The sequence below is a fragment of the Pteropus vampyrus genome, unplaced genomic scaffold (genome assembly GCF_000151845.1).
Source record: "Pteropus vampyrus isolate Shadow unplaced genomic scaffold, Pvam_2.0 Scaffold40, whole genome shotgun sequence".
NCBI lineage: Eukaryota > Metazoa > Chordata > Mammalia > Chiroptera > Pteropodidae > Pteropus > Pteropus vampyrus.
In genome coordinates, this window is record NW_011888821.1 from 7,150,474 (window position 1) to 7,178,354 (window position 27,881).

Consider the following 27,881-nt stretch of genomic DNA (forward strand, 5'->3'; position numbering starts at 1 on the left):
CCCCAAAAAAAGATTTTTATTTTTAGTTTTGATAAATTAGATTTCTGAAAGGAGTTTTTGGACATTTTCAAAGTGACTGGAGGTGTCTTTTTAAAATATCTGATTTAACTTCTAAAGATGAAATGGCTTTCCTTTCCCTTAATATATATTCTACCAGCAACAACATAAGACACAATAATATTATAAAGTAAAAATCTATATTATATTTACATTAGAAACGTCATGACTCTGAACTTATTTCTATCTAAAAAAATCTCTTCCACAAACTTTTTCCTGGTCACTCACTCCATGCACTGTCTTCATTTGTTTCCTATTTCCTGTGATACTTCTTACCCCTCCTTGCTATGCAAGGATTTGCCTAAACACAGTCAGCTCCTTACCAGAACCTAACCTGCTGCAGAGATGATGTTTCTTCACCTTGTGTCTCTCTCAGCATTCAACATTGGGCTTTGACCAAAGTTGGCTTCTATAAAAATTATAAATCAAACAATGCTTCTGCTTTAGCGAAAACTGATGACAATAAGCTCGAGCAACTCATAAACCTACGTATTGGGGAACACATGGGACTGAGGACCATCAGTAGCTCTGTTACTGACTACCTCTGCCATCTTAAATAAATCAAGAATCACCAAGGCCATAAATTTTTAGAATCAAGAACTTTGTACCTACTCCATTTTCCCTGACACCCAGTATTTGATAATCATTTACCACCTTAGCCACCATGCACCTGTATGCAAAACTCTCACATCAGGATGACATAGGGTCAGCTTTAAAGGAACACTGAAATTACAGGCTAATATCTCCTCATGTAAGTCCCTCTACTCTATGTAAGAGTAGAATCTACGAAGGCACACCACAGAAACGAGTCATTTCAAGTTTAGCTATTAAGGGTTCTTTTTGTGAACATTTAAAGTAAAAGGTAGGAACAGAAATTCTGGTAGTCCTTATCAGCAAGGATCAGGAATGTTCCATTCATGCTCCTACTGCCCCTTATAAACTTATAAACAGTAAGGTGATAAGAATTTTTCAAAATCAGGTCCAAAAGTGTGTGTGTTGGCGGGGAGAGGGGGGATTTAGCTCAGGATGAGTACGGGAAATAAAAATGGATTGGACTGTAATTATTTAGGTCAGAAACAGGGTAAAAGTCGCCTCTTTTAGAGACAAGAATTAGATACACAGCAGATAAACTGGCCCCACTCTCTAGCATTATCCACAGAACTTTCTGTGGTGATGGAAAGTCCCTTATCTGTGCTGTCCAGGAGCCGCACTGTGACTGCTGAGCACTTGAAATGTGGCTAGTGTGACTGAGAAACTGAATTTTTAATTTAATTTTAATTATCTAAATTTAAATAGCCAAATATGGCTAGTGGTTACCATATTGGACAGTGCAGCTCACGGTTCTCTAAGTGGTTCTCAACCAGAAGCAATTTCCCACCCCCAGGGAACAACTGATTCACCTGGGGGCTGTTTTTTTTGATTGCCACACAGTGGGGAGAGGGTGCTAATGGCATCTAATGGGTAGAGGCCAGCCGTGCTGCTAGACATTCTACAATGCACAGGACAGCCCCACAACAGAGAATGATCCAGCCCCAAATGTCAGCAGTGCTAGTTTGAAACACCGTGCTCTAAGTTTACTCAAGGTTGGAATTAAGTAAATGTAAAATGAATTGCAACGCACCTTGTCTAAACATACTATCCAGGAAGAATGAGATTTTCCAAGCCACAGGACAATGTCTGGGCTGTCCTACAAGTTTAAATTAGCAGGTTTTCACTAAGAACTGAATGTCGGTGTGTTGAATAACTTATTAAGAACTTCAGCATCAGAGTAATTACTTCCTGTGGCATTTTTTAACTCAAATATTAATACAAGTAAGCACTGTGAGACTCTGCTATGGGATCTCGTTCCTTTTAAGTTGGACATACAGTATTAGGGGGCTGAGGCCTACTCTTCTAGTTTGAATTCCTGGGGTCTTCAGTTAACCTATCTGGTTTCTTAAGACATCACTAATTTCAGATACAAGAAGAAAATAGATGCTATGGTGAAAATCAAAAGACAAGAAAATGGCTATCATCGCAGGTCTGCACATCTACATATTACCTAAAAAAAAAAGCAAGAACACGGAATTATACTTGGACCAAAGGAAATGTACTGAGTGATCCTACTAAATGATGACAGCATACTACATATTTTAGAGTGAGAGATTACTTGAAATTTTAGACGATGGATATCAAATAACATTGTGGTTTCTGCAGCTAGTATAAATTATGCAAGGATTCATTTAAATGGAAGCATTCTAAATTGCTCAAATAGTTCTCAAATTTATATTAGCAATGTAGAATTTAGCTCAGGATAGTAAATTCCTCAAAGTAACATGAGTAATAGGCACAATTCAATGTTTAACTTAAACTACTTTTCAGAACATAAAATCTTCGATATTCATATTACAGCAACCTTTTTTCTTCTCTGGCCACTTAGCACTGAGAAGTTGTTCATTACATGTAAGGCGCTCAGTTGCTTCAGGAAATGAAAAAAGACAGTCCCAGTTCTGAAAAACTTATTCAGAATTCCCACACTGGCCTAACGCAGAAACTTCAGCCCACACATTTTGAATTCCTAAAAGATCACTGTAATTTTTGTGAATGCTTCAGCCTTAAGCACTTTGGAGTTTCAGTACCTCTTCAGATCTTCATCTGGAGAGTTTAAGATCTTTTATCATCATTAACATTTAGGGGGCAACCACTGTAATCTACTAATCAAATGTCAGAAAAGTAATATTTAAAGCTGGATTTCGACCCACTCTGTTTTGCAGATTTGCCTATAAAGAACTATTCTTGTAGAAAAGATCATCCCAGTTCTTCAGGTTTCTAATTGAAATGACAAAAGCCCATCCTATCTTCTTATGACACTGGAAGGGAAACAGTGAAGGGACATTTTTAGCATCATTTTGTATTCAACTATTGGTGTGGCATACAAGATCTAGACCAGGGCGCTCTCAGCCTCAGCACCACTGGCTTTCTGAGCAGATAATTCTTTGGAATGGGGGCCTGTCCTGTGCAATGCAGGATGTTCAGCAGCAGTCCTGGCCTCCACACACGAGGTGCCAACAGCCTCTCCCTAACCTGTAGTTTGGGCAATCAAAAATATCTCCAGACATTGCCAAATGTCCCCTGGGGAACAAAACTGTCCCGTGGTTGAGAATCACTGCTCTAGACTGAAACTCCAAGTCCCCAAGTGTAGACACTGTGCAAATCAGAAGTCTGGAAAGACTTTATTCCTAGCAGGTAAGACACGTAACATTCACCAGAGAGACGGTGGAAGAAAAACATTATTTTTTCTTTTCTTGATTGCATTCTCCCCAATTTATGAGAAACAGCCGAGGCATGGGCTACACCACTGTATACTTATGAAGACATCTGACTGAACTTGTATAATGACTCCAGTGACAAGGGAACAAATCTACAGCAGCTAGCTGCTGCACCAGCAAATAACAAAGTATGTTATTTCTGCCAGTTCAAAATTGACATAAAGCAGTCCTAAAACACTAGCATTGCTCCTGAATTCTACATGTATGAAAAATTGAGTCTGGAAAAGCAGGCTCCCAAGCTTGAACAGAGAGAAAGACTTTGAAGGGAGGGAGAACGTCGGGTTCTGAAGGTAGGTATCCGTGAAGAGATCAAAGCACTGGTTCTCGTTTACCAGCCCTAAATTCAGGACGATTAGAATCCCATTTCACACGCCACAGCAGCCAGGTACATCACGCTGCAGTTCCCCTAAGGGGAAACCAGAGCAAAGCGCTGCAATCCCCAAAACGAAATTCACAATCTACAGTCCATCCACTCTTTCTTGACCTCAGGCGTCTCAGCCGGTGTCCACAAACGACAGCATCAGAATCACGTGGAGAGCTTGTTAAACACGCAGAACCCGCCCCCAAATGGTTCGGACCCGAGGGCTGAAAAATCTAGATTTTACCTGAAGGGCCCCAGGTGATTCCTAGGCAAACTGAAGTTAGAAAAACCACCGCTTTAATATTTTTCCTTCCTAACCTGGAACGCCCAGAAAACCTACAGCTTTGCAGCTGGCTTAACAACTGGGGCTTCTTTCCTGGTGCTTCTGGGGCCGTAAGTTGTTAGCTCTGTCATCCGAAGGGGCTCAGGGAGGCCCCAAGGTCGGCCCCGCGGCCCCGGCTCGCAGCCCGAGGCAGAACGCGGCCCAGCCTCTCTCAGTCCATGGGGACCTTAAAAGGCTCACGTCCCCATGACATCACCAGGCCCCAGCCGCGAGCGCCAGGCCAGACGGCCTCCTCCGGCGGGACCCGTTAGCCCCCCGGCCCCGTCCCCCGCCACAATGACAGCACGCAACAGGGAAACAGTCGCTCCGGAGGTGGGGGCCCCAGGCTGCAGCGCCGCCCACAACCCCGGTACGAACCTTCTCCAGGGACACGTCCATGGCGGAGCCCGATGGAGGCCCGGCGGTCCGGGATGCTACTTCCGCCTCCCGTTCCCCGCCGCCGTTTCCACGCTGGCAGCGCTGACGTCCCCGCGCCCGCCGCTGGCGGGGCGGAGCAGCCAGGCAGCGCCGCTGGGCGGAGAGTATGCGGGCTCCCGGGAGGCGGGGCGCAGCGGGGCGGGTCCCCTGACGTGGGCGGGCACCTCTGGGGTTCCGTACCTGGACGTCACGCCGGCCAGCCCTAATGTTCCCAAGCGAGAGGGGGAGGATGGACGGTGGAACCGTCCCAAACTCTTTTCGGAAACCTGTCGCAGGCGTCAGGGTGAAAATATAATAATCACAAACTATTATTCATGCAGCAAAAGCCTGGAATTACTAGTAACGCACCTGTACTTCCAGGCCTAGGTTTCCAAATGCTCCCTAGACCCACCCCTCAAGAATGGAACAGTCCGTCACGACAGAAGGGCGGGGCGCGAGAGCACCCCTGCGCATGCGCAGCCTAGACAGCGTCCTAGGTGTTCTGGGATCTGAGGGTTTCCAGAATTGAGCTCCCTAGTGGGCTCTGAAAAGGTGCTGGTCAGAGTTGAAGTATTTGTCTCAGCCCTTGCCGCAGAATTCTAGACGGAAAGGACTTTGAGACAACTGGCCTTCTCCTTTGTGTCAAGCCGCAGTTATGACTTGTCAGGTAATGATAATGGTGATAGATCACCTGCTGCTCTTCCTTTTCATAGTGCAACAGTCGTATGATGTAGAGGTTATTATTATCTCCATTTCACAGTGCTAATCTAGGTAGGATTCAGACCCGAGTACCCTGACTGCAGCGTCTGCACACTACACAGACTGCCTCCATAACCGTTCCCATCTCTGCTATGTAATCACGGGGTTCTAAGGAATGGGGGAGGGGACGTGGAGAGCATAAATTTGCTTATTATAGTCCTCTAAAAGAGGAAAACCGAAATAGAGTAGTCTACCACCGTTGAATTTAGTTAAGCAATTCACCAGTAGAAGACTGCTGGCATTAAACCACAAAAACCATTCCTTCTCTCTCCTGTTTTGTGATTATCTGTTTCAAAACCTGCGTGACTGACTGGGTCACATTTTCAAATGTAGTAATTACATATTTTGAGCTATCTAACTTGTATTTGGTAAATTGTCCGGTTATTTCAATAAAATTTTCCATCCTAAGAACCCTTGTGTGCTGGTTCGGAGTGTACCTGAGAACTATTCAGGTTCTCCAAAGAGCTCCAGAAACAGAAGGAATGATAGGTTTGTCTTCCAAGATCTAAAAATAGAATGTACCTCTGACTGAGCAAAACAAGTCACTTTTCCAATTGTTATTATGAAAATTTTCAAACATTTAGAAAAGTTAAGAGAATTGTGCAGTTGACACCCGTGTACCCACTGTCTAGGTTCTACTGTGAACATTTCCCTATATATATTTTTCTTTATCACATAATATCTGTCAATCCAGCAATGCATCTTCTGTTTCGATACACTTGGAAGTTGCAGACATAAATACTTTTCACCCTTGGACACCTCAGCCTGGGTATCATTAAAAACTTGTAATTTTTAAAGCCACCTCCAAGTAACTGTAGATTACATTACAAAGTAGAATCTACAAAATAAATACTAGAGAAGTTAAATTTAACTTTTCTATTTTAAAAATAGACTTTAAAACCCAACAAAAAAGTGGAATAATTAGTTCATTTAACATTTACCCAAATATTTGACTACCATCTTGAGCTGTTAAGCTCTAGAAATAAGAAACTAAGACAAGATCCTGCTCTTAAGAAAACATTGTTTATGGCAGATGTTTTTACTTTGGGGCTCAGGGAGAGATCTGTAAAACTCCTGAAACTATACTCAAAATTTTCTGTGTGAGCCGTTGAGAGTGTCCACAGCTTTCATTTTACACTCATTTTACTCTCTCTCTCTCTCTTCCCCTCTCCCATTCCTCTCCCCTCTCCGTCAGGCAAATAAAATTAAAACCATTTGACTCGTGGATAGATATGTGAGCTGATAAATTATAATGCAGCATTCCATGGGCTAGTACAGAGATGAGAAAAATACTATAGGAAGCCAGAGCATGAAGCCTCTCATTGTGGGGATATTCAGCTTATATCTGCTGATAAAGGCCTTTCTTGATTACTGAGCAAAAAGCAAATCAAATAAAGGAAGTTTGTGAGTTTTTTTTCCCCTTTGGGTCCATTTACATGATTTTTGTTGTGTCCCTAATAATATTTATTTAATCATATTGCAGATATTGGTTTTTTTTAGAGTGGTTTTTTTCCCCATCTTTATTGAAATATAGACAATTAGTTGCTTGTATTTACATTGTACAAGTCAATGAGTTTTTTTCCAATTATAGTTGGCATACAAAAATTTACCAGTTTTAGTTTTATAGCATAGTGATAGGAGACCTACATAACTCGCAAAGTGATCACCCAACTAAATCTAGTACCCTTCTTTCCCCTTACATATTTATTACATTATTAACCATCTTCCCCATGCTACACTCTACATCTCCATGTCTGCAACTATCCCTTTGTACTTTTTAATCCCTTTACCTTTATTTTGTCCCCCAAACCCTCTCCCATCTAGTGTCCCTCTAAATATGCTCTGTATCTATGAGTTTATTTCCGCTTTTGTTGTTGTTGTTGATTTTGTTCTTTAAATTCCACATGTATATGAAATCATGCGATATTTGTCTTTCTCTATATGACACATTTCATTCAGCACAATACCCTCTAGGTCCATCAAGGCGATATCTTTTTCCATCCCCTTCCTTTTAGTCTGTGTGTTTTTTAATCTGAAGTGAGTCTTTTGTAGGTAATATATGTAGGGGTCTTGTTTTCTTATCTATTCAGCCACTCTATCTTTTCATTGGAGCACTTAATTCTTTTCTATTTGAGGTTGGAGCACTTAATTCTATTTTCTAGTTGAGGTATTTGTTGATAGGAATGTATCGTTCTTTATTCCTGTTTTTCATACACATTTTTTTTTCTTCTTAAAGAAGTCCCTCCAACATTTCCTGTAATACTGGCTTGGTGTTGATTAATTCCTTTAGCTTATTTTTGTCTGGGAAGCTCTTTATCTGTCCTTCAACTCTAAATGATAGCTTTGGTAGATAAAGTATTCTTGGTAGATCCTGGGTTTTCATCACGTTGAATATTTTGTGCCAAGTCCTTCTGTCCTGCATAGTTTCTTTTGAGAAATCAGCTACCAGTCTTAAAAGCAGTAAGAGAAAAGGTGCTCCCTTGTAGGTAAGTAACTGCTTTTCTTTTACTGCTTTTAAGATTCTCTTTGTATTTAACCTTTGGCATTTTAATTATGTCTCTAGGCGTGGGCCTCTTTGGGTTTCTGGTTTTTGGGACTCTCTTGAGCTTCCTGGGGTTTTATGTCCACTTCCTTCACCCAGTTAGGGAAGTTTCCCATTATTATTTCTTCAAATAGCTCTTCAACATCTTGTTTTCCTTCAGGTACCCCTATGACACATATATTTTTACCTTTAATAGTGTACCATAGGCTCCTTAAATTATTATTATAGTCTTGGCTTTTTTTTTTCTCGCTATTCTGATTTAGTGTCCCTGCCTTTCCCATCCTCTAATAGGACATTTGATCCTCTTCTTTATTCACTTTGTTTATTCCATTTAATATACTTCTCATCTCAATGTGTTCTTCATTTCTGACTGGTTCCCTTTTATCATTTCAATTTCCATTTTTATGTTTTTTATCTCTTTGTTGAAGTTTTCACTGAATTCATCTACACTTCCCATAAGTTAATTGAGCATCTTTCTAATCACTGTTTTGAACTCTGCATCTGTTAGATTACTTGACTCCATTATTTCTGGATCTCTGTTCTGTTTTCTTTTATGGTTTTCCGCTTGTTTGTCTTACCATTTTGGCTGCCTTTCCGTGTCTGTTTCTATGTACTAAGCAAAGCTCTAAGTCTCCCGGTCTTATTAGTGTGGATTTGTAAAGTAGGTGTCCAGAGGCACAGTCCTGAGAGGGGTTTAGCTGCAGGCCAAATTTAGCCCAAGCCTCTACCCCTTCAGGAGCCACCTGTTAAGATTCAGCAAGCAATCCACAGATACCACTCCTAGAGTTGCCTCAAAAGGCCACACCAGAAAACAAGGCCAGCCGCGACTAGTGTGAGTATAGGCGCTGCTCAGCAAGGGGCACCTGACTAAGCGGGGACACACCTGGATGTGGCTTGGGTGGGGCCACGAGTTTGGGGAGGTGGAGTTTCAGGGACTCCTCTGGGCGGAGCGACTTCTGTTATCCAGTTTGATGATGTCATGGCTATGGCTGCTCTGTGTCCACACACTGGGAGTGGGAAGCGCTCCACAGGGAACAGTGAGTACTGCCGGCACTTCTGTACCCAGCGAGTCTTGCCTGGGCCCTCACTCCGACAATGTCTCCCTGTAAGTCCCTGGTGCCCCCCGTGCGCAGCTGAGTGGGTACTTGTGCTCAGAGTGAGCAAGTCCGCCACCTAGAAAATCCACTTGGTCATGGATTTAAGAGGCGTCTTTAAGAGGCGTCTGCTGCTGCCACAGCCTGTGTCTCACACAGCTGCTTGGGATGGGGCAGCCCCGTGTCCTCGCCTCGTCCTACCTTCTGCCATTGCAGGGTGAGTTCTTATATGTCTCTCTAGTTGTATGGCTTGTTCATCTAGATCCCAGGCGATTTTCCTTGTTCTTTGCTCCTTGTTTCTGTCACAATCTTAGCTGCCAGAGGGATGACCAGAGCCTCTATCATCTATGCCATTTTTTTTCTCTCCAGATGTTGGTTTTTAGTCTTTAGTACTTAGAACCAACCAAGTGACACATATGGAAGATATAGTTATTATTCGCCATGGCAATGTAAAAATAATAAATTACAAAAAAATGAGAGGGAAGAGGCAAGGTCATTCCAGAGAGTAAGCAAGTACTCTCTAAAAGGCTAACTCCAGACTCAAAGTTTTTTTAAGTGTACTATTTTTAAAGATGTAAAGGAAATCTCTAGAAGAAATAAAATTAACAAACATCAAAGAGTTGGCGAGGATAGGAGAACTGGTGAAAACTGCAAATAATTTCTTTTTTATAGTAAAGATTAAATAGTCTTTCTAAATTAAGAAACAGATATAAGGATTTTTTTTTTTTCTTTTACAAAGTAGTAAACAATTTTACCCTCCTCCACCCTCCTAGGTCTAGCTACGCAGTGTCTAGGATGCAGTGGAGAATTCAATGAATAATTATTGAACATATTGGTTCAACACATATTTTTGGAGTCCGTTATATGTCAGGCAGTATTCTAGGAATTGGGGATACAATGATTAAGAGGTTAAGTCTCTGACAAATTGATGGTCCTTAGATGGGAGGGATATTGGGAGGATAGGTGATAAAAGGGAAGAAATTAAGACATACATATTGCCAGCTATAAAAACAACCACAGGGATGTAAAGTACAGCATAGGGAATATAGTCAATAGGAGTGTAGTAACTATGTATGTCAGTTGGGTGCTGGATTTATCTGGCTGATCGCTTTACAAATTGTATAAATAATCACTATGTTATGCACCCGAAACTAATATAATATTGTATATCAACTGTAATTGAACAATAAGTCTTTTAAAAAGAAATTAAGCCTCAGTGTTTGCAGATCTTACACACAATTGGAATGGAGTCATAACCAATAGCTACAGAATACAATATTAAGTAGTAGTAAGCACTATATGGAAAATAGAGCAAGGTGAAAGAATAGACAGTAAATTACGAACGAATCTATCCCTCAGACTGTAAATTTGAAATCTCTGTTCTAAAACAGTGAAAATTTTTGTTCAGTGATACTTAGCTGAAACTAGAAGAAAATTAAAACCAACAACTACTATCATTGATTTATTATTAAGCAAGACCTGAGGGAAGCCCTCCTGTTGACTTTTCTCTTACCCAGAAGACCTTTCCTTGATGTTAGAGCAGTTCTGGTCATTCACAGATTGTACCATCATCTAATTACCATGTGAGCTGAGTCAAGCAGTCTTGGAAAATCTGAAACAGATATGTTAAGACCGTTAAGGTCATACGAAAACAAATTTTATTAACATTTTAAACTATGATTTATGTGTAAGACTCTTTCTTATCCTAAGAAGAATTTTAGAGGGTATTTGTTTCAGATTGATTTATTTTATGAAACAATCCAGCCTTCTCTAAAACTGCGTGCCCCAAAAGGAAAATGAATGAAGACGTTAAAAGACAACATAAAAAAGAAAAATGTGCGAATGATCATAAACATGAAAAAAAGTCAACATTAGTAAGGATCGAAAATGTAAAAACCAAGTGAGATAGCATTTTTGCCTATCAAATTAACAAAGTGTTTTTGCTTTTAATAATAACACCCACTGTTAATTAGAGTAGAAGAAAATAAATACTCATGCATTACTGGCAGAATTTCAAATAATTATGAAACCTTTTATAGGTTTCAATTGATACAATTTAGCATTCAGTAACAGTAAAAACTTAATATATACAAGTCTTTCATCCCCAAAATTCTGCTTCCAGAAATTTAAGAAGTAATTAAGTTAAAGATTGAACTATAAGAATGTCAATAACAGCATTGTTTATAATGGTGAAAAAATTTTAAATCTATATATCCAACTATAAAATAAATTGGTTAAATTATGGTAAAATTGGATAAGACATACCTTTAAAAATAGTAATGTAGATGCCTACTTATTGACATGGAAAAAGATATGTTGTTAACTCAAAAATGTAGGTAATAAAATATGTGTAATATAAGGCTAATTTTTTTTTTAGGAAAAAGTATATGAAGACATGGAAGAGAGTATTAAAAATTAACCAAAAATGCTAACTGGCTAACTGTAGAAATGTTAATCTTTTTAATTCTACTTTTTTAATTTTTCATACTTGTTGTAGAATCATTTTTTTAAAAGAACATTTAGAGTGATGTCAGAAACATGGCAGAGTGAGAGGTGTCCCCAGATCTCTCCCCTTGAAACAACAATAAGCTGAACATCTAACAGTCAACAAAATACACCCAAACTGCACACCAGCACTTCCGAGCATGGAATCTGCGTTTAAGAACTACCACAGCAGGGATCCAAGAGGCTTAGACGCCACCTACTGGAAACCAAAAGAAAAACGCCTTCTTTGCAACAGGCTAAAGAGAGAACTTTATATAATAAATCTTCCTTCTGGAAAAAAAGCAGAAAACACTTCCATTAATGCCCAGGTGGAGAAATAGGCCATTAAACACCATGAGCAACCAAGGTGACAAGGCAGCTCAGAAAGAAAGAGGAAAATCTCCAGGAAATAAGCTTACAGACATAGAAATATGCGACTTAAATGACAGAATTCAGGATGGTACTCGGTGAGTTCCAAAACAAATCATAGCAACATTTTCAGGAACTGAAAAAACGACTAAATGAGCAGAGCAAAGAGATTGAAACCCTCAAAAAGAATCAAATAGAACTTCTGGAGATAAAAAAAACACACTGCAAGAGTTGAAAAATGAAATAGCAAGCTTGGGAAATGGAGTCGACCAAAAGGAGGAAAGGATCAATGATATCGAAGGCAGAAATCTAGAAATAAATCAGGAGGAAGAAGAAACCGAAGAATGAAAAATTATGAAAGAGAAATACAAGAACTAGCTGATTCCACCAGGAGAAGACACATAAGAATAATGGGCATTCTCAAAGGCAAGGAAAAGGAGAATTTCCCAAATCTAAGGAATGAGCTGGAGCTTGGAATTCAAGAAGTCAGCAGAACACCCAATTATCTCAACCCAAAAAGGCCTTCTCCAAGATACATTGTATTAAAATTATCAAAAATCAATGACAAAGAATTCTCAGGGCAGCCAGGGAAAAGAAGACGGTAACCTATAAAGGAAAACCCATTAGATTATCGTCGGACTTCTTGGTCTGGTAATGTTGACAAGTATTCTTATAGTACAGATACAGGTTCATTGCATAATAAACATAATGCTTTGCCATCTAATTTGATAATAAAATAATCCACACTTCATTATACCTTAAAAATGGAATATTCTAAGTCCACCTTTTTTTATTTGACAGGTATATTCTGGTAATAAAATAACAAAATGTCAAAAAAAAATAAATGAACATGTGCTAGTTATTTATCCTCTCCTGGCTCCAAAACCATTCTTTTTGCCTGCTCTGTGAAAATGGATCTGAGCCTTTAAAATATTTTTCCTATGCCAGGTGACAATGTTTCGTCAGTAGAGGGCGCGAGAGAGATTTCAGAAAGGATTTTGCTTCCAGCTTCTTGCTGGTGGGTTTCTCAAGTGCCCAGCTCCTGAAGCTTCCCCAGGATGTAAAGAAAAACTCACATTTCCTATGTGTCTCTTTTACTACCACAGTTTCACTCTGACACCAGATGTGTGGGTTTTCCACTCATCAAGTAATTCTGTGGCACTCGAGATACCATGATAACAAAACCTAGATGAATACCTGACCTAATTGCTGTTTCCACCTCCCCCAGAAACATATTTTAATCAACCAGTCTGGAATTTTATGGTCAAGCACCAGTAAAGTAATCTGGGCCCTTTCCATTCACCCCCGCTCCCCCACCATAGAAGAAGGGGCAATTTGCATAATAGAAACCCTCACCATTCCCTTCCCCCCAAAACAAGATTTCCTGGTCTGAAAATAATTCTTTTCTTTTAATAGCTTCCACACCCCACCTTTCTTCCTATAAAACCTTCCATTTGGTGCAGACCCTGGTAGGGCCCTTATAGTTGCTGGATGGGATGCTGCCCTATTCATGATCACTTACTAAACCCAATTAGATCTTCGAATTTCCTCAGTTGAATTTTGTTTTTTTAACACATCCACCTTGCACGTTCCCATCTGCAGTGGGACAAGGCAACACTGTCCTCTTGTTTCAGCTTTCATACTGTAAACAAGTAAGTATCTTTTTCACAGTCTATGTGCTGCCCCCCCTTTTCCACATTTTTGTGCCTTTTTTTTTTAGTGATATCACCGTTCAAAATGGCCCTCAAGCATTGTCCTATAGTGCTGCCTACATGCAAGAAGATTGTGATGTGCCTTATGTAGAAAATACCTGTGTTGGATAAGCTTTGGGCATAAGTTACAATGTTGGCTGAGAATGTGGTACCAGAGCAAAGGAGTCCATCTGCCCACGTGCCTCTCCTCTGTGCATGCTTCAGCGGCATGAGCTACGTTACAGGTTTTGCAGCAAAGGAAGTAAACGTTTATTTTAGAGAGCTGCAAGTCCTGGAGACACAGGTGAGATACTGCTCAACGGGATCGATCATACAAAGAAAAATCATTAGCCTTGGAAACTAAGGGATTTGGAGTCATGGGTGCTGCTGATTGGACAGGGCTGGGGCATTGGTCATTGGGTCCAATTCTGGAGTCAGCCATGGCCATCATTGCGTCTGGTCCTGTGGTCCGACAGGCTGTTCAGGCTGTTCTGCCTCGATGGGGCTGGGGCTGAAACACCTAAAGCCAAGATATTGTCTTTAGTGTAACTGAAACTTGTTGTCCTCATGACCGATAGCCCTGAGGCTTAATTCTTTAAAGAGTTGACACTGGCTGGAACTTTATGTCCTAAGGCTTAATGATTAAGGGGCATAGGCATACAAAGACGGAAGGATAAGGCCAAAAAATGCAAGTGAGTCACAATGCCATTATGTTAGGCAAAGCTGGTTTGAATCAGAAAAACCTATCTTGACGAAGTCTGTGTGTAGTTACAAATGAAATGTTAATGAATCAACAGTATATATTTAATAAAGTATCCTTCTTTAGCAAACCAAAGTCTGTGTGCTTGACACTTCAAAAGGCCAAAACTCAAAATTGCAGAGTTTGGAGTAAGGGACGGTTTATTGGTCAAGAAGGTGTCAACTGAGAAGATGGGAGACCTAATGGTGCCTCAAATCCATCTTGCTCTCTGGAGTAGGTTAAGGGTTTTTAAGGGGTTGAGAGGACACTCATTCCAAAGTGCCACTTGGACAAGTTTTAATTGCAGGACTTTGGAACTTGGCCATTTGTGGTAAAGGGGAATCAACTCTGGATCTTCCTGGACAATGGACCCTTGGCTTCTGAAGGGGTTCCAGTGTTCACAGTACAGTTACATCCTGGTCTTTGGTTCTTTGGGAGTGGAGGTGGGGTGGATTTTGATTCCTGGTACAGCTGGAGGCCAAAGTTTTCTCCTGTGCGTGCTTCAGCGTCGTGACGCACAGCCCTGGTTTGCTATCTTTGAAAAACTGCTCAGTACTTTGTCAAGTAGGATAGAACCATTTTGAGCTGACTCCATGCAAACACTTCACCAGAAACATCAAATAAGCTTATGCATTGAACCATTGATGAAAGTGTTGTGACCAAAAGCTCACAGGAATTTAACCCTGAATTTCCCCTAAAAGTAATGGTTCAATATTTGCTAATTCAGTGTTCACAGTGACTATATAGAACAGGACTGTTCAGAATAATAAGAATCAATTGTATTAAAACTTAGCCTGTTTCAAAGAAGCATAAATGAAAGAAAAAAAACCTCAGTGATTAATTCACTTTTTACATGGAAGTGTTCTTCACATTTGCATATTTGAATGTGCACTATTTTTAAAGCTACCGCTAATGTTGGGTTTTTCATAACTTCAGATTTAAAAATTTTATATCTTCTTTATGTATTTTAGTAGAATTTACAAAGGTATTTCTTTGCCCAAAGCTTAACAATGGAAAATGAATGAAATGAATTTATCTGACCGCTCTATCATCCCACAGCAATTGTGAGCAGACTAGTTACTTAAAGTTGGTGAAAACAGAGTTTCTGAACCAGAGAAAACTTCTGTTTCACGTATTTCTTCCCAATTACACAATTTTAAAATACTATGTTGCAGGTAGAGTCTAAAGATCCCCTATTCCTGTTAAGAAATCTGTCGCCACATTTTAATATTCTATTGGGGGGCAACATGGAAGTATAGGGAATTCTTCCAAACCGCTAACAAGAGCGAAGAACAGATAAAATGTTAGCCTCAGTACTTTATTTTGGCCCCAGCCAACATTAAAATGGTCTCAAAATGATCATATTATTCCAAGCACCTTAAGTTTGTTGTTGATGCCAAAGGTTTAAGAATTGCCTGGGTCCTAGAGGACCCAGACTTCTTGGGCGCGGTTTTTCCACATCAGAGCTGATTAATAGCATTTTTGCTCAAAGAAGAAATGAAGGTCCTGGTGGGAAGCAGGCTTATATCCCTCTTCCTTCTAACCTGCCCTTCTGACCATCTTCCCCAGCTAGAGCACCTTCTGTTTTCTCTCTGTGTGCACATTCAAATAGGGAGCAAGCAGGGGCGGTGCCCCATACTCCTATCCCAACCACCCACAGCCATCCAGAGAAAAATAAGAATAATAAAATCATGTCAATATCTACACAAAGCATAGCTATTTTTATTGATACGTATGCACAGTTTAAGCCAAGGCCTTCTGCTTCCCCAGTGTGCACCAGCTTCAAATCAAAGCATTCCCTTCCATTATAGATCACTGCTGGAGAAGTTAAGAATGGAGAGCTCTGGCATGTAGAGGCATTGGTGGGTGAGGATATCATGAAAGAGGATTAGACAAGATTTCTTTGCCAGCCTCCCTCGAGCCTCATTTCAGGTGACAAGAAAGAAGACAGTTGCTTCGAATTCTTGCTCTGTGCCCATACCCACAAATCCAACCCATGTCTCCAAAGTGATATTGGAGAGGTTTGAGGAACTTCAATGACCTTTTTTGAGGTGGTGGCCTTAGCTGATCTGCTTCACCATTCATTGGAAAACACACTTGTTGGTCTTGGAGCTTTGAAGCATAGTGGCCTTTTGTTTGTCAGTTGAAATTTCAGGATTAGCAAGAGAAGTTAGAAGGTTTTAGACACTGTGGCCCCCTTGGTGGTTCTTAAGCCCCAATTCATTTAAATAAGATGAAATAATAACAGTTACAATAAGCTTCGTTGTAATTATCTTAATGTATTTTTAATGTGATCCTTCACTGTAAATTGAAGCTCAGTGCCTACATCAGTACTTATATCCTGCAGAGAGAGAGTTTCTAACAGAACTCCTCTTTTATGATTTAGCACAGCATTCAGTTCTCTAGTTATACCCTACCATTTAAGGTTATTAATGTCACACGCATGTGTTGCCTCATTATTGCTGGGGAGTGGGGCTCTAAATCCCAGCTTGCACAGATGATGAAGCATCCATGTAATGAATTCATTTATCTCAGAGCATTTCCTCTTGTTTGAAGGCCATATGGGTTCTTACGTTTGCTTGAGTAATAGATTGTTTTTGTTTGTTTGTTTTGTTTTTGTTCTTTTTATTACTTTTAAGAGACCAGTATACAGTGTTAAATAGAAACTTCCATGGCTGGAAGCATGTCTGAAAGAAAGGGTTTATTGAGCCGCGTGCTAGCCAGCAAAGGACCAGGTCCTGGGACCTGCAGCCTGAACCTCCAGCAGCAGGGCAGAGGAGACAACAGGTCTGTTGTCTTGGAGCTGCGGGCTCTTTTGTGCATTATGTTCGAGGAAGAGAGATGAAAATTGTTCTGAAAGAATTCACTACTACAGACAAGGGGAAGGTGAAGGGAGGGCAGTTCTAGGATCGGGACACAGTCCGTAAGGGAGAAATATTTACTACTTTTGACTGGTTGTGGGTGACAGTCCTGAAAGTTCATGTGTAAGCAGGATGCGGTGGCCTCTGGTGGTCACGACAGAAGTTGATTCAAAGCTCCAACATAATGTTCAGGAATGTGAGCATTCTAGTTGGCCCACAGTAATTAACCAGTTAAATGGTTAATTACTCTCATCTCTCTCTTCCTCCACCTGCTGTAATTTAATTTAGGACATCTTGCAATTTTCTCTTGTCAACAACAATACATATAAATCCATCCAACCTTCCTAAGTATTTGTTTCTCTTTCTTTCAACTCCCATTAAATGAATAGATCCAGCTGCTTGGTAAAGATTACTATAGATTCTGGAGAAAATATGTCTCTACAGGTTGTTACCGATCCTTCACCTCCTTGGGTTTCTGTGAAGAGTATATGTGTTAGAGTGCCTAGGAGAGAACTGACATGCAGTGGGTTCTCCGCGAATGTCAGTCCCATGCCTTTGGGGTTGCCAGGTTTAGCAAAATAAATGTTAAAAATACAAGGTGTCCAGTTAACTTTGAATTTCAGATGAACAGTGAAAGGTTTTTAGTATAAGCATGTCCCAAACATTGCATGAGACATACGCTAAAAACATATTCATCATTCATCTGAATGATCAATCGGATGAATGAATGAAAGAGTGCCTGGACAAACAGATAGTTCTGTGCTGCCGGAGAGAAAATATTTTCTTCTACATTTCTAGGTTCTCCTGGCCGGTCTAATAATCAAATTGACATGAGACAGATTAGCAAGAGAAAAATGAATGAAAATTTATTAACGTGTAGACCCTGTATACATGGAGAGACTCTGGAAAATGGGCAGAAGCTGTCACTTTAAAATACCAGTTAGAGGAGATCAAAGGGATTACAGAGAAAGAAGACACAGAAGGAGGTGGTATAGTAGGCTGAGTAATGGCCCTCTGAAGGTGTCCACATCTTAATGACTAGAACCCATGACTATGTTATTTTACATAGCAAAGGGGGTTCTGTAGAGGATAAAAGAGACTTTGTAGGTGATCCTCAAGGTAAGGTCCTTGATATGTGGACATTATCCTGGATTATCCAGGTAGGCCAAATTGGGTCCTTCTAAGAGGAACACAGTGGGGTCAGAGTCTGAAAAAACTTTGCGACAATGGAATGACAGAGAGAGAGAGATTACAAGGTGCGATGCTGCTGACTTTGAAGATGGAGAAAGGGGTGAGACATACGGATGCTGAAAAGCTTTGCATTGTTCTTTTTTCATAAAGATTATGACTGAGACTTTAAGCTAACACAGGTCCATGGGAGGAGCCAGGGCTTGTGGGAGGAGTTCTCACACCCTATGTCATTATACAGGAAGAACTCTACACTTACAATAAAGCTCTATGATTGTAACTGTCCCTCCCCCTAACTTCCTTTTGTCTTCTATATATACTTTATCTCTGCACACTATGGTGTGTGCAGATGGCTCACCATGTTTGCATGCACTGGGCTGCAACTTTTTCTCTTTCCTGAACAAATCCTTTTGGGGACATAACACCTAGTCAATATTTTTCAGTTGACAGGGATCATCACAGGATTTAGGGAGCCTCTAGGAGCTGGAAAAGACAAGGAATTAGATTCTATTCTAGGGCTTATAGAGAGAATCCCTACCCAATTAGCGGTCACTTTGCCATTAGCAGCTCTGCAGACTCATTTTAGATTTCTGACCTCTGAAAGTCTAAGAAAACAATTTCATGTTGTTTTAAGTCACTAAATTTGTGGTAAGCGGTTACAGCAGCAATAGGAAAATAATAAGGGGGTCACAAATAATAAACAAAGAAACATGTTTCGGCGAGGTAGGAGCCTGCCTAACTGGGAGAAGTCTGATAGATTTGCATGGAACCATAAACAAGGACAAGGAGAGGAGGGGGATAGAAATAGAAAGGGTCGAAGAACACAGAAATTGGTGGATTCTCAAGAATTGAAGAGAATGGGTGTATTAGTCGGTTACAGCTGCCAGAACAAAATACTGCAGATTAGGTGGGTTAAAAAACATTTATTTTCTCACAGTTCTGGAGGCTAGAAATCCAAGATCAAGATGTCACCCAGATTGGTTTCTTCCGAAGCCTCTCTCCTTGGCTTGCAGGTGGCCACCTTCTCACTGTGTCCTCCCATGACCTTTTCTCTGTACATGCTCTGTCCAGGTGTCTCTGTGTCCAAATTTCCTCTGTTCAAAGGACCCCAGTCAGGTTGGATTAGGGTCCATCCTAAAGGCTTAGTTTTTAATTCAGTCACCTCTTTAAAGGCCCCATCTCCAAATAGTCACACTCTGAGGTACCAGGGATTAGGGCTTCAATATAGGAATTTTGTGGGGCCAGTTCAGCCCACAACAATGGGGTTGACAAATGGAGAAACATTCTACAAAATAACTGGTTAGTGAGTGACCCAGATTGGCGATTAAGGCGATATATGACAATTCAATGCAATAAAAAGTGATCCAGAATTGGATGCAAATTTGGAAAAAAGACTTTAGTGGGACAATTGGCAATTATTTGAATAAGGTATGTAGGTTAGGTAATAGTATTACATCAGTGCTTATTTCCTTGTTTTGATAATTGTACTATGGTTATGTAAGATGTCAGTACTCAAGGACACTTGAGTAAAGAGTATTTAAGAACTCTACTATTTTTGCAACTCTTTTCTAAGTCTGGAAATACTTCAAAATGAAAAGTTAAAAATTAAAAAATTAGGTAAAATAGGGAAACAAATAGGAGAGACAGAATGAGAATGGAATTGGAAGTTACAGTGAGGGAAGGAAAACAAGCAAGGAGAAACCGAGTTCCATGAGGTCAGAAGTCTGCTGTTTGGATCCCCAGTGACCTGCCTCTGGGACACTGCCCAGGAGCTTGGCACCTATACTGAGGCAACAGTCATTGAGTCATAAGCTCTGAAGAGAAGGCAGTAGGCCCATTGAGCCCCACTTCCCATTCATGAAAATTTAAAAATTTGAATTTGTACCTGAAGTTAACAGTCAGTGCACTGCGTGTGTTGAAAGTGTGAATTCCCTGCATGTACCCATTTAAAATACACTGCCATCTTGGTAACTGAGTTTTGGTATCTATTCTCCGCTCCCGCTCACCCCCCGTAACTCCCCTTCCCGTTAACCTTTTTTGGAAGATATAATTCAGGTCCCATAGAAGTCGCCGTTTTAAAGTGTATTTAATGGTTTCCGGTGCAACCATCACCACTATCTAATTACAGAACATTTTCTTTGCCTCCCTCCCCACACCCCCCCCCCCCCCCCCCGCCCCGCCAAAAAATAGAATCCCTACTCAATTAGCAGTCACTCTGCATTCCTCCCCCACCCCTACCCCGCTTCCCATCTCCCAGCCTCTGGCAACCACTAATCTGCTTTCCGTCTCCACGGCTTTTTCTATGTAGGACATCGCTTGCAAGTGGATAATGCATTCTGGAGACCAGCCACATTTCAAATGCTCAGCCCACACAGTGGCTGGTGGCTACAGGATTGGACGGCGCGGCTTGGGTGTGCAAGAGGCGCCCAATCGCTCTGGAGCATTTGGAGGAAGCAGGTGCAGGTGTAGGGAGGAGGCGCCGGGAGCGCGGGGCATTGTTCGGTTGCAGGCGGGCTCCCACGGCGCGGTATGGCCAGCTGGTGGCGGGCGCTGGTACGCGCGGCACAGCGCCACCCATGGCCCACAAACGTGGTACTCTACACCACGCTCTTCTCTGCGGGAGACGCGCTGCAACAGCGGCTGCGGGGCGGCCCGGCCGACTGGCGGCAGACGGGGCGCGTGGCCACCGTGGCCGTGACCTTCCACGCCAACTTCAACTACGTGTGGCTGTACCTGCTGGAGCGCGCGCTGCCTGGCCGCACGCCGCGCGCCATCCTGGCCAAGCTGGTGTGCGACCAGGCAGTCCGCGGGCCCGTGGCTGTCTCGGCCTTCTACACCGGTGAGGGGACCGGGCAGGGTCCAGGGGGCCAGAGGTGGGGGCCAGGGGCTGGACACGGTGAGGAGACCAGGGTTCAAGATTGGGGGACTGCGGGCAGGAGCCGGGGAGCGGGCTTGGTATTCATGGGGGGAAGGGCGGGATTCAGGGCTGGAGAGGGCGCGCTGCAGGTGCAAGGGCCAAGAAGTCTGGGGACCTGGGATTAAGGGAGTTGAGGGAGAAAAGTTGAAGGGCAGTAGCTGAAGAGTCCAGGGCTTAGGGGGCCAAAGTCAAGTGGGTCAGGGATCTGGCGGGGGGGAGGGGGCATGGGCAGAATCGGAGTTAGGACTCTGGGGCTAGTAATTAGTGATTTGGGGGGGGGGTCGGTGCGGTGTGGAATTAAGCCAGAACTGGGGTGGAGGGAGCAAGGCTGGGAATCCATTTCCCCCAATAAAAGGTCCACAGGGATGCTAAGAGACCCCAGCTCGTTGCCATAGAAGCTATGACCCCTGTGACCTAGTTGCGGCATCCTGCTTCTGGGAAAATCACACCTGGGGACAAGGGGTCTCTTTTCCACTAGCGACATTACTTTCCAACACACCAACAAAATGTGAGGGACCGGGGATGTGAGAGCAGAGCTGATGGAACCTGAGGTCCGGTTTCCCTGAAAATTCACGCTCAGGGTCCTAGACCTGCTTTAGTAACCAGATTTTCAGCAAATGTGAGGGGACCTCAGACCCCTGCTGTAGAGGACTCTAACCTGTGAGGGTCTCTGGAGCCCCTCCTCAGACAATCCACCCTAGGGGTTGAGGGCCTGACTTTGGGAACCTTCTTCAGGGCCCTAAATATCAAAACCAATGGAAGAGGCCCCGTGGCCTCCATCCGCATTTCAACAGCTCGAAAGGGAGTGGGCTGGGGAGGGGCACCCATACCCTAAGAAAATCCAAGATTCCTGGGCCTGGCCTTGGTGTTGGGGATCACAGATCACCCCAAGAGGCTCTTGTTAGTGTCTGTCGGTACTGTATAAATGGGGTTGAGGTGGTCAAGTCACCACCTTGAAGAAACCTACACTGCCCCCATTGATCTTACTTTGGGGGACCAGATTTCGTTTCTTTTCTCACAAACCCCACAGGACACTTGAAGGACAGGTCTTTCTGATGCGGTCTCAGCCGCATAGGTCGGTGCATAGGTCGGTGAGACAAGGGGAAATAGGACCAGAGAGCAGGGCTGCCTGCTTTATCAGATCTGTGTCTGGTCCCTTGGGCATGACTTCCTGGCCAGATTTGCAAACTGGTTCAACAAGGCCTGTTACTACAGTGGCCTTGTACAGTGGGGCAGAGGCTAGGAGCTGGGGGCTGGGAGTTTGGGAATCAGATTCCCATTTAATTCTCAAACAACTCAGTGAGGCAGGTACTCTTATTATTCCCATGTTACAGATGAGACAACCGAGGCTCAGAGAGGTTTAAGTGATTTGCTGCCAGACAACACAACTCATGCCATGTTCTCAATGACTGTTGTCGATATGCCTGAAACCAGAAAGATGTTTCATAGAGGAGGCCTATGAAACAGAGGCCTGCCCAGTTGCTCCTTTGTTTTGCTTTTCATATTTCTGGCCCAGTGTCCTTCTCTTGTTAGAATGAAGGGGGAAGGCGGGAAGGGGTGGGTTGGGTGTTTTGTTCTACTTGGAAATTGCCAGTATCAGATGATGCTTTGTGCCTGGCCACCTTAGGGGATTAGAATAGTTGTAATTAAGAGGTCTGGCTCAGAATCCACACCTGGGTTGGTCTTGGACCGATACTAACCTCCCTGAGCTCTTTCCTCCTCCGAAACTCTTAACATCCTCAGCCAATGGTTAGGAGGGTCAAATGGAATAATGCATGTAAATTTGCACTTAATTAGTGCTGGGTAGGTGGACCAGGATACCAGTATCATGGCTGAATTTTACTCTGAGTCCTGTTCTAAAAATCCCCTTCAGTTGGTTGAAAGGATCTTATTTCCCCTTCTCCCTAATCGGAGTTAAGATAGCATTTTTAAAGCACTCGTTCTTAAATCCTTCCTAAAATAGGAGGGTTCTGTCCTTGCTCCCTGAATATCCTTTCAGGGTTGTTGAACAATAGGCTGAATTGGTGTTCTGCTTTTCAATTCTGGTTAGAAAGTCTCTTTCTTTGATGGGAAACTTGTAGTCGCCAGAATACCCAGGCCGTCAGCCTTTATTAAAAAGGTAATTAAATTTAAGAAATTTTAAGCACATCACAAAAAGTTTGGAAGTGGGAGAAGATAAGTCACCAACAGTCTCACTATCTCAACACTGCTGTTTTTGTGAATTTTCTTAGTTTTTAAAGAAATGATCATTCCACTTTAACTTTTATACTCTGCTGGTCTCACTTCATGTTTATTATTCCTTTAAAATTTATCTAGTTTTAGAATAGAGGTTATATTCTATTTTCACTGTTGGGTCAGAAGGGACAGATGTAATGAGTGACAGTGGTGTTTACATGTTGAAATAGAAAACTTGAATACGAACTGTTATACAGTATTTTTCTTACTGAATCTTTTAAAATTGTTTTGGCGTGTGTTTTTGCAAATAGGTATGAGTATTCTCCAGAGAAAGGATGACATATTTGGGGACCTGAAAAAGAAATTCTGGAATACATACTTGGTAAGACAGACTTTTGCAAATGCAACCAAGATCTTTTTGTACATTTTTAACATTAAAAACATTTTAATAAAAATATTTTCAAATAAGGGCTTCAGGTGGTTGGCACAAGGGTACAATATTTTGACAGAGAGATCTTAAATTTGTTTTGATAGATGAATAAAAAGAAGCTTTAGAGTGTCTATACATGTCTCTGAATTTTAGTCAGTATCACAGTGATTTTTGCAATATGGCAACTCAGATAGATATATTATTTCTTAGAAATATATCTAATATTACATCCTTGTCTTTGATATAGTTTTTAAAAACTTTAATATGGAAATAATTTCAAACTTACAGAAAAATAACAGGAACATTTCAAAAATACCCTTATACTCTTTGCCCAAGTTCACCTATTATTAACATTTTGCTCTATTTCTTTTATTATTTGCTTGCTCTATATGTCATCCCTCCATCTTTCTAATGTTTTTCTAAACCATTTTGGAGTTAGTTACACACAGAATTACGCTTTACGCTTAGATACTTAGCGATCTCTTTTTTTTAGAATGAAGATGTTCTCATATAACCAGAGAATAGTTATCAACTTCGAAAAATATAACAGTGATGATAATCCTTTTTGCTCATCTACTACCCATATTTCATTTTTGTCATTTGACCATCTCATGGCCTTTATAGCATTTCTTTACCTTCCAGTACAGGATCCAGTTCAAGATCAGGCAGTGCATTTAGTTCTCATGGATCTTTAGTGGCGATGTGTCCTCCTCAAGGTCATCACAGCAGAGGGGCGGGTGCAGGATATCCTTCTGCCTCTCATGGGTGACATCAATTTTCACCACCTGGTCAAGGTGTCTGATTTTTCCACTATGTAGTTACTGTTTTTTTCTCTTGAAACTAATAAGCAGTCTGTAGGGAGGCTCTTTAAGACCATGCAAATAAATATCCTGCTCCCCATCAGAATATCTCCCCCCACCCTGGATTTGGTACTCACTGACGATTCTGCCTGAACCAGCCTTTGCTCTTGTAGTGGTTCCAAAAGATGGGTTTCCAGCTCCAGCACTGGTGCCACATTAACTGGATGGCTCTCAATGTTCTGTAAACAAGAGCCCGCTCTTCTCTCCCATTTATTTAGTTACTTATTTCTCTGTTTATTATCAGTATGGACTCAGGGATTCCCATGTTTTTCAATGGTTTACCATTCATTCCTGCGGTTAATTATTTTTGACGCTTAAGTGTCCTAGATTGGGCCAGTCGAGGGTCCCTTCGAGCTAGCTCCCACGTCCTTGTGACATCCCCCGTTATTTTAAAAATCACTCTTTCACAACAAGATGTTCCGGGCTCATCTTATACCTTGTGTTTGCCCTTCTCCAGGGCTGGAATCAGCCGTTTCTCTGAGGAGTCCTTTTTCCTTTTAGTGGGGAATAGTAGAGGAGACCAGGACCTGTGCATGATGTAATGATGTGTTTTGAAAGAAAAAAATTGCCATGAGAAGGAAAGCCATGTTTGCATGAGTTCACTCTCCTGATTGTTTTTGCTGAAGTGGTAATTTCTTAAATGAGTATATACTTTAAATAACTTTTATTGCAACAGTTTATTGTAGAAACTTTAAGAAATAAAGATTAGTAAAAACAAGAAAAGGAAATAATACCACCTTTATATTACTAGTGTAATACTCTTAAGGACTATTTTGAAATGATCTTCAATGAAGACATACAGGCTACCTTTTTTGGGTGTTCTGGACAAAACTGCCAGGATTTTTGGGGGGTGGGGTGGGAGGTATAATTTACATTACAAGACCTCTATCCGTGAGGAAAAAAATCCATAATGATGACCTTTTTGTCAGAATGTACAGGTTAAAGCCTGTTAAAATAAATCTACCTTGAAATATTTTGTAATGCACCAAAATGCCAGCTAAACTTAATTCTACAGCATGAAATAGCAGACTATATTATTAGCAAGTCATTCCACAAAGAATAGTTTAGTATATAGTTTCTAATTTTTATTGAGATATACCAGGATTTGATTAGCGGCTGCATCTCCCACCAGGTTGGGGCCATGCCAGCTCTTCCCCGCCCCCAACCCCAACACTGGTGCTGTCGGCCATCCCCTGCCCGGCCGTAACCACGTGCCACTGAGAAGCCGTGCTCAAAAATACCCATATGTCAGAGAAGAGGCAACAGGACCCAGGGGCAGGGGGTGGCTGCTGAGGCGTTGAGGAAATATAACATTGGGTCCCTTTCTTAAGAAGGAATTTGACAAGAAGTACACCGGATGCTGCGTCGTGGGGAGGAACTTCAGTAGTTATGTGACACGTGAAAGGGAACACTTCATCTACTTCCACCTGGGCCAAATGGCCTTCCTTCTGTTCAAATCTAGTTAAAAACAGATTAGCGATCCATCCAAAAACAAGGACTGCAACCTAAATTCCAAATATCAGAGACTGAAATCTTCAGCCTCGCCTGAAGGGAACACCTTGATCTTGAACCTCTGCGTTGTTTTGTACAGGGCATTCTCTGTACTCATTTGTTGTGGATATTGAACAATTAGCAAAACCAAAACATTTTATTGATGATCCTTTTTATCAGTATGTTCCTGTATCATTTGCTTGGAGTAAACAGGAAAATTGCGATTGATATATGACTGCAAAGTCTGGATCTGTGAATATAACTACTAAAAATGTCTTGAACCCAAAAGGTTTTGTCACAACTCCCCACGACCTTAAGTGGTCTAATTTAATCGGCTTAGTCTGAAATATCATACCACGTCCGCATTCTTTCGGCCTGGTATTTTGCAATCTTTTGTAGAATAAACTGAAGGCTTGTGTTGTGTGATTAAAAAGGCATTCTAATAAAGCTTTCGTGTTTTGTCTAATTCCAGACTGGTCTGATGTACTGGCCTTTTGTACAGGTGAGTTTCAAACTACTCAGAATGCTCACTCCTGGCTTTGGTTTACGTGGAGCCCTAACGTATTCTCTTTCCGTTACAGCTGGTCAACTTTAGCTTTGTTCCTATTCAGTGGAGAACAGCTTGCTCTGGACTCTATGGTCTTCTGTGGGCCACCTTTCTTTGTTATTCACAACAGAGTGGTGATGGCACACTGAAGTCAGTTTTCACCTTTCTTCATTTAAAAGAGGCCAATGCAGTTGAAAGGCCCCGGGAGAAGTGAGACGTCAAGGACTCCCTGAAAGTGACAATTTTTTTTCTTAAATGCAGTTATGTGCTCTACTTGAGAGAATTACTATTCCATAGACTCATTTGTTTCTTAATTATCAATAAGTAAAATAAGAGGAAAGTATAACCTTTCTAATATTTTCACTTCTTTAATATTTCGATTAATACCAATAACAGTGCCAAAATGGCATTTTACGATTACTACTATTTCTATCCTAATATTTAAATGCCATTGAATTATATTTAATGCATTTAAATATTAATGCCATTTAAGTAACCTGTTTTGATTGTATACATCTCTCTTCTAATATCTCAGGTGATTCCTAAACACTTTTGAATCAGATTACCTTTCATACCAAAAATAGTTCTTATAGTGAATTTCTGTTTACTCAATCAAGGACAAGATTGAATAACCAGTTTCCCCACACACACACCAAAAAAAAAAAAAAAAAAAATTCTATATAATCATTTTATGCTGATATTAAAGTTCTGTAAGTATATTTTATATTTAAAAAATGGTGTGTGATCAGGGCGTCCTGTATAGAATATATTTTATCGATGTCTTCTATTTTCATAGTTTCTAAGTTAGTACTTTTTAATGTTTTTTAGCTTTGGGCATATTCATTACCCCATTTCCCAGACATAGGAAATATACAAAATATTTGACTTCTTAAAGAAATATATTGAGTGAAGTTTCAGGAAAAAAAAAAGAACAATTTTTATTCCTTTGGAAAGAAGAACTCTATTCCACCGCTTTGCAGGGAAAGTAGTGACCGCAAATTTCACACTGATGTCATATTTTTAAATATCAATGCTTTAAACTAAATTTTTTTATTTTTTATTTTTCATAGTAACATTGGTTAATGAAATCCAATAAGTTTCAGCTGTACACTTTAACAGCAAAGCATATATATGTTTACCCTGCGTGTTCACCTCCCATAGTTAGAGTTCTTTCCGTCACCACGTATTTGACCCCCTTTACCTCATCCCCTGACCCCCACGCCCTACCCTCTGGTAACCACTAGTCTATAGTCCATGTCCATGAGTCTC

General features: G+C 41.3%; 2 protein-coding genes across 7 annotated transcripts in view; one reads left to right on the plus strand and one right to left on the minus strand.

Moving 5' to 3' along the window:
• PDXDC1 (pyridoxal dependent decarboxylase domain containing 1) overlaps positions 1-4,596 on the minus strand; it is a 46,319-nt gene extending 41,723 nt beyond the window's left edge. For both annotated transcript variants that reach the window (XM_011358397.2, XM_023529645.1), the window contains exon 1: positions 4,427-4,596. In XM_011358397.2, the coding sequence (XP_011356699.1) occupies positions 4,427-4,447 (21 nt within the window). In that variant the 5' untranslated portion in view covers positions 4,448-4,596. The remainder of the gene's footprint in view (positions 1-4,426) is intronic.
• Positions 4,597-4,909: 313 nt separating this feature from the next.
• Positions 4,910-27,881, plus strand: part of MPV17L (MPV17 mitochondrial inner membrane protein like) — a 48,225-nt gene continuing 25,253 nt past the window's right edge. For 2 of the 5 annotated variants that reach the window (XM_023529649.1, XM_011358400.2), the window contains exons 1-5: positions 4,913-5,132; positions 13,434-13,708; positions 20,501-21,031; positions 23,596-23,666; positions 26,538-26,567. In XM_023529649.1, coding sequence (XP_023385417.1) covers positions 20,722-21,031; positions 23,596-23,666; positions 26,538-26,567 — 411 coding nt within the window. In that variant the 5' untranslated portion in view covers positions 4,913-5,132; positions 13,434-13,708; positions 20,501-20,721. Of the gene's footprint in view, positions 5,133-13,433; positions 13,709-20,500; positions 21,032-23,595; positions 23,667-26,537; positions 26,568-26,646; positions 27,606-27,881 lie in introns of those variants that run through there. The other 3 variants (XM_023529647.1, XM_023529648.1, XM_011358398.2) reach the window with 3 other exon arrangements.